This window comes from Colias eurytheme, chromosome 21 (genome assembly GCF_061535395.1).
Source record: "Colias eurytheme isolate Ceu_HAF_F1 chromosome 21, ilColEury1 Martin Lab GWU primary, whole genome shotgun sequence".
Classification (NCBI taxonomy): Eukaryota; Metazoa; Arthropoda; class Insecta; order Lepidoptera; family Pieridae; genus Colias; species Colias eurytheme.
In genome coordinates, this window is record NC_143000.1 from 4,525,856 (window position 1) to 4,533,692 (window position 7,837).

Sequence of the window (7,837 nt, forward strand, 5' to 3'; positions counted from 1 at the left end):
GAAATTTCCGATAATTTGCAGCATAAAACGGCTGTATCTTTTGATTGCGTAGGCTTATAAGTTTGATTTTTTCACAGCTTTAAGAGACCGTAAACTTGAGTATTCGATATAAATTTCAGCTTGATACATCCACGCGTTCTTGAGAAAAAGGGTGTTGACAGACAAACAGACAGGCAGACAGTCCGTCTGTCTAAAAATACCTTTTTTTTCAAGAACGCATGGCGGTATCAATCTGAAATAATAATGAATAAAACAACACAAACAAAAGATACAGCCGTATAAGTTGCAAATTTCATCCCTATATTATGTAGTTTATCTTTCTAATACGATTATGTTAAGATTCCTTTTTACCATAAAATATAGGTAGACATGTTTAGTACATGTCTATGTAGTTAAATGGAAAAATAAACCATTTCAAATGGTAGACATAACTCAGTAAATACCTTGCACTTCCGATCCAATTTCATGTTTGTTTTAGGTTAATGGTCACATAATGACCATAAAAACACAAAATGCTGACAAATCCAGGTGGAGCTTTGCTCGCAATCTTATAGTTTTTGACCGATATCTCGAAAACTATCTACTTTAGGGCAAAAGTTACTTCGACTTTTTAGTAGAAAGTAAAATTTCGCATCTTTTATACTCTGTAAACTTTTTTGTAAAACTTACTATTTACGGTTAATGGCCTATTTAATGAACCAGTTTTTCGTTAAAATAAGTATGTAGGTACATAGTTTTTAGATCACTTTATTCTCTACAACTTTTGTTTGAATTTTTTTTTTAGTGCACATAATATTTTTTGAGTTGTTCTTCGTATAATGTAGAAATGCCGCCGCTCGGCGGGTGACGTGGCAGGCCAAAAGTTTTTTTACGGATGTAATGAAAACGAAGAAGAAATTTCCAATGCATGCAAAATTTTTGATTTTTTTTAAGTACATATATACAAAAAAATTTAATACATTTTTTTTAATATTTTCCTTTCATTTTCTTTTATTTTATTCTTGCATCCGAATATAAACGATAAAGTTTACAAGGTTTATACCTTGTTAAATTTTACTATCTACAAAAATTCCCAATATTTTTTGCATTTAAAAAAATAGTTTCCGCGATATCGGAGAGATATCTTTCATAAAAACTTTTATGTAAGATTGCGAGCGTAGCTCCACCTGGATCTGTCAGCATTTTGTGCTTTTATGGTCAGTAACTTAACCTAAAACAAAAGTGAAATTGGATGGGAAATTTAGTGCGAATTTGGCTAAAAAAAAACAGCTTTGAATGGGGTAACAGTACTACACTACTTTTTCTGGCACCAAAAGTGGTTTAAATCATGTAACATAGAAGCGCAAGCTTTTTGTTTAGATCGCATTTTTTTGTGTCGACTGACAACAACTTTCGAGTGAGAAATTTTTAACGGATATTAGTTTTGTTGTCAGTACCTAGATAAGTTTTTTAGATTTGGGTAGGTACCTTCCAGGTCAGAGCCAGGGTGGGGCAAGTGCCCCACCCTGCCCCACCGTGGCTACGCCCATGATAGCTGTTGCAAGAATGTATTTCTTAACTTTGTAGGATTTCCGGGATAACCCGTAGGATTTCCGGGATAAAACCTATCCTATGTCCTTTCTCGGGTATCAAAATATCTCTATACCAAATTTCATGCAAATTGGTTCAGTAGTTAAGGCGTGATTGAGTTACAGACAGACAGACAGAGTTACTTTCGCATTTATAATATATAATATATAGTATAGTAATATATAGTATAGTAATATATAGTATAGTTTACATAGTATGGATTTTTATTTATTGTTAATGGCGATTTCGAATGGTTAATGACTATTAGCCCGACTATTCGGACACTTTACAGCGAGCGTGGACAAGGAGATACTGAAAATAGGCTAAAATATAAAAAAATGTCTTTATTTTATAAAATATTCACATTAAATCAAACACAAATACTATGCTAACCTTTACAAGTCATATTATTTACGTAAACCTATTAAATATCATATGTTTAATTTCTCACGATTCACACCAATATGAATAGTTTTATAGTTATTTTCATCCAAGTTAAAAAAAACCTTCGGTATCGTTGTTACTAAGTTATCTACTGTAGGTACCCACGTGTGTCTTAATTGCTAATTAATACTAGTTCAACTTGTTATTTAACTTTTTTTATACAGTTTGACATTTTACGTCATCAAATCAAATCAATTAATCATTTAATTGATTTTGATAATTTGATTTTACGTCATCGGTTAACTAATATGGGTAACTATAATATTAAACCAGTTCATTGATTTAAAATCACATATTTATTTATCAAATATAGGTAGAAAACTTTCAATAAATTCTATACATTTCCATTAATTACACAGTAGGTACACAGTCATTTAGTTTTAGCCCGATTTACGACACAGTCTATAAACAATAACCTATTATTACATACGTATTTGTGATATCATTTATATATTATATTATATTAAATTATACTCTATACAATTGATACAATGATAAATTAATCAACATTCAAAACTTTAAATGTGCCAGGCATTCCCGCATATTCTTCATTGAACTTGTACGAAGATCTGCAACTCTCATCCGTTCCAGTTGAATTTATATCCCGTAGATACTGCTTAAATTTATCACTTGATAATTCTTCAACCCACTCATCTGTGAATAATCATAAATTATTATAATATTAACTAGTGGTCCGCCCCGGCTTCGCCCGCCCCCCTTCGCCCATGTTTAAACTATCATATCTCTCAAGTTGGATCGAACTGCACATGGTATGCGAATTTTATTATAATCGGTTTAGTGGTTTAGGAGTCCATTGAGGACAAACATTGTGATACGAGATTTATATAATATACTAGCGGTCCGCCCCGGCTTCGCCCGTGGTACAAAAAACACATCTTTTCTCTACATAAAAACCATCCTCGTACTTCAAGGAATATAATAAAAAAAGAATTATCGAAATCGGTTCAGCCGTTCTCGAGTTATGCGCTTACCAACACATTTTGCGATTCATTTTTATATATAAGAAGATTATAAGATATATCAACCTACCTTCTAGTTAATAAACTTTAAGCTTCAACTTACTCTAGATAAGGATAAGATACAAAATCGACGTTTAAAAGAAAAAAATAATCTATTAATTGGATTTTATTGATTAGTTGGATTATCAGCTCCAGAAATCAGTTAGTTTAAAGTCCCGAACACGATCATCAATTTAATATTAAGTTTTATAGCATTCGAATGCTTTATAAATGATACATTTTTAAAGAATAGAAAAAAAAATCGATCACAGAGATGGTCCCTTTGGCACATAAAACCCAAAGAATAGAAGAAATTCGATTGGATAGACGTTGTGCAAAAAGACACAGGTTCGAATCCCGCCACGTGATCGCTTTTTTTAACCGACTTCAAAAAAAGGAGGAGGTTATCAATTCGGCTGGTATGTTTTTTTTTTATGTATGTACACCGATTACTCCGAGGTTTCTGAACCGATTTACGTGATTCTTTTTTTGTTCGATGCGGGATGGTGTCGAATTGGTCCCATAAAAATTTTATTAGGATAGGCCCAGTAGTTTTTATTTTATGAGCATTTTTGTCTGTATTTGTAAATGTTGCAAGTGCAAGTTTGAAGTCGGTTGTTTTTAACGCAGTTATCACTTGTTCTATTATTTAAAAATGTATGACCATGCATAATTAATGTTCCTAATGTAACGTTTAACGTTTAGTTAGTCTATAGTGATTCTATTAACTTAATAACAATGATAATTAGACTCACCATGTATTTCCTGTACCGATTTTTCGTATCCACCAAAATCAACAGGTATTATATCCTTTCCAATCACACTATGTAGTTCGTCCCAGGATTTCACCACACTGATACGCTGGACTATCTTCGGCTTTAGGACCTGCTTCAATAGACCTATCAAGGTTTCTATTACCTTTGATGTTGTTATAAAATATATGCCTTTTAATCTCATCCCGTGTCCTTCCTGAAATAGATATTTATTAATTAATTTTAAAAGTATATACTTAGTTAAATAATTAATCCACATATTCGTTGTTCTATTAATAATGATTCTAACTTTTTCAGGCGCCAACTTCTTGTTTAAAAATTAAGAGAATTGAATATAAATCCAACTCTTATATAATATAATTTACCATCTCTGTATACCTATTAATTGTCTGTTTTAATGTTTGTCAGCGGGTACTTAGAATGGGATGTTATATATGTAGTAGCACTATAGACAGATATAAAAAATAAATTCTATCATTTAACAAATTTCTCCCGTTAAAGGTTTCTAGCAATTAAAACCCCCTTTTACGGTTAAAATCATGGTATTTCGATCGGTTTTTTTATTGTTGTTTTGAGAAATCAATAATTTATAGGGATTAGGCTATCGCTGGGTTAAGTTCGACGTTTGAAACAACGAATAAACAGTTACTTATTTATAGGATATCGAGATTTTTTTTTATTGCCTTCGATACAAATATTTTATCATACTCACAAAATACACAGTCAAAGTCCGTCTCAAGTCAATAAGATTCAGTTTCGTGATGACTTCCATCAAATTAATATCACTGAGATCAAATATTCCCTTAAAATTACAAATAATATCCGTTTGTTTCATGTAATCACCGATCTGCAATGGACAAACAATAATTAATTAATTTTCCCACGTTTTAGTATCATAATATTGACAGAAGTCGTTTTCATTAATTTGCAATAAATATTAAACGCTTGAAAAGTTTTATACCTTTGTAGTTTATACATGATTATAAAATAGCAAAAAAATCCAAGGACTTCATAAAAAACTTATTGTAACTATGCGCCCGTGGTTTCACCTGCGTTAGGCACCTTGAACCAATCTATCTATTAAATAAAACAACATCAAAATCCGTAGCGTAGTTTTAAAATATCCATATATATTTGGAAGGACAGACAGCGGGAAACTATTTTGTTTTATTCTATGTAGTGACGAGTGACGACATAATATTAAGTAAAATGATAATAAAACTTACAACTAATGTATATTTAAGTGCATCGCAAATATGCGACGCCTCAAATACACCAGAAGGCTTTACGACGAACAGCCTGCACTGATCTTGTGATAACTGCGGCAACATTATTGGTTTCCTGAAAATATAGTGGAAATCAAATTATACAGGGTGCCCCAGGACAAGCTTGTTCCTGGTAAAGCACGTATTTATAAGTTGTTTTTCAATTAACTATCGAGTTTTTTATCGATAGGTGCATTACGAATCAGACGTGATTAGAAAAAAATTAAAATGATTATAGTACGTATGTGTACTAATGTATATGATCAAAAATGTATGGGTATGTAATTTTGGAGTTTATGTGTCTAGATTTATCTGTTAGGTGAAAGAAATTCGATTGCGGTGGACAAAAGTCGGTAATAATTGCACATCAGAATCATGAAATTCAGTGACCATAAACCCTATAAAGCTTTTCAAAACCACTTCAATTCGTAAAATCATACGTACATATAAACAAAGCAGTCATGAAAGTCCTTCTTCACGTCAAAGCTTCGAAAACTATCTGGGATCAAAGTCCGTAGAGTACATATTTTGTCCAGCCTCTGCTTTGTGCCTTCTATCGAACCTTTTGAAGCAATGATTGCAGATTGCAAATAGTTGTCGGCTGGAATTAAATATATTTTAGGAATTAAACATGTCTTTCATTAAATGCGATGTATAGAATGAAAAAAATATGAAAACATTCTTATTTTGTTGTTAAATTTTCGAGGCTTTACGACAAAAGTAGGTACTTCACTATCACTACATAGTATAAAACAAAGTCGCATTCTCTGTCCCTATTTCCCTATGTCCCTTTGTACGCTTAAATCTTTGAAACTACGCAACGGATTTTGATGCGGTTTTTTTTAATAGATAGAGTGATTCAAGAGGAAGGTTTATATGTATAATAACATCCATTAAATAGTGGAGAAGTACTGTTATTTTTGAGGTTTCTAATGTGATGTCGTAAATAATTACATTTTATCCGCTTACATTGCAAACGCAGGCTGAACCCTACGAGTTTTATCAAAATAATGTACTAAGTATTGTACACATTGAAAAGGTCTACAGAAAAGTCCGCGATGGCATATGTCTATCTCTTATGGATAACCCACAATAACTTTTTTTTGTCATTTACTTTTTACGACAAATAATGGCTAATTTTCGAAGCGATTTTAACCAATACAGCATTAATCCTTAACCAATTAAATACCTTGAATACATTGTTCATTTAATATAGATCTATATGGCCCTTTACACCGTATGTTTTAAGTGAATATTTTCGAAGATATTACAGATTTAAAAATTGCGGGGCGTACCGTTTGCGGCGGTACCGGCCGGCCGCCCAGCTATATATTTTATACCCGTGCGAAGCCGGAGCGGGCCGCTATGTTTTTATATGTACAACGTAAGTTTTTCTGTAGTGTATTTAGTATCAGCATTGCACCCGTGCGAAGCCGGGGCGGGTCGCTAGTATATTATAAAATACAATCTCCGGAAGTATATCTACATAATAATTATATCGATTGGACTTTTTATTGTAATATTACCTACATATGATTTTTAAATGCTTCTTAAAAAAATATGTCCTGGATATTATGACGTTAATACATATTTTAATATGCTGTGCTATAGGATAATACATAATATTTATGCTATGAAATAAAACTAACTTTATTCTTTTTTTGTTATATATTATTAACTTTTTACAAATTAATATTTCACCTTCTTTGTTTTAAATAAGAGAATTTGACTTCTTCTAGGGGCCTTTTTTAAGCGTTATAACATAGATTTACCATATTTCATCGGTTCAGTAAGCAGTTTCTGTATACGTAGCACTTAATCGTTTACTTGGAAATTATATATTAAAGTCTGAAGTCTGTAGGTATTTACCTATATGTATTTATAAAACTTTTGCAAGAAATACCTACATGTTTCACATGTGCTTATTATGTACTATCTGTGCCCCACGGTTTTAGCGCATTGCTTCACTCCTATTAGCCTAATCCCTTCCTCGATAATTATTGAGCTATCTAACAGTGAATTTTTTTTTAATCGGACCCGTGGTTCCCGAGATTAGCGCGTTCAAACAAACAAACTCTTCAGCTCCGAGATTTACATTTAAGACAAACATAACATAACAATAACCTTTTGGAATTCTTAGCTAATAATATTATGTTGTTCTCTATTTTCCGGAAAAATGTTTTATTGGATGGCTGAGCCGATTTTACTATGACTTTTACTGCAAAGAGAGTATAATCGATGAAAACTTCTTACATGAACATAACACTCTGCTCATAACTAGAATAAATAAGACATTAACATACTGAAATCTTTCCTCTTAAAATGCGATTGCTTTTCCAGCCAGTCCCTCAAAGCCTTGATAGCTCCCTCCATGTCACACGATGTCTTCATATTAATGTTCTTATAAACATACTCCACAGAATCCGGTCTTAGTAACAAAAGATTTTTCATAGGTTTATACTCCATACTGTATGTGTTCCTTTTTCAACGTCGTAAAGAACACTGATCTTATTTTTAACTTTAAGTAGTTGTTAACTATAATATCGTATTTATTGTTTTATTTTATTTATATGGTTTGACGTAAGTATTGATACTTAAATGAACGTGTTAAAATTATTTTTGCAAGGCATAGATAATGTTTATTTATATATTCATGAATCATGGGATATACGAATAAGAGATTACCTAGTTTTTAGTCACTGGATCACTGTTTATAAATTTTAATCTAATTTATGTTAAAATATTCATCGGAAACCAACATAATATA

The 7,837-nt window shown here is 31.8% G+C and overlaps 1 protein-coding gene across 1 annotated transcript; it reads right to left on the reverse strand.

The window, feature by feature from the left end:
* Nucleotides 1-2,290: 2,290 nt before the first annotated feature.
* Nucleotides 2,291-7,558, reverse strand: LOC149899062 (uncharacterized). Its single transcript, XM_090114784.1, has 6 exons — nucleotides 7,374-7,558; nucleotides 5,515-5,671; nucleotides 5,032-5,146; nucleotides 4,518-4,652; nucleotides 3,788-4,001; nucleotides 2,291-2,667 (listed from the first exon to the last, which is right to left on the reverse strand). The coding sequence occupies exons 1-6, from the start codon at nucleotides 7,534-7,536 to the stop codon at nucleotides 2,513-2,515; spliced, it is 939 nt and encodes a 312-aa protein (XP_089970910.1). The 5' UTR covers nucleotides 7,537-7,558; the 3' UTR covers nucleotides 2,291-2,512.
* Between the last annotated feature and the right edge of the window lie 279 nt (nucleotides 7,559-7,837).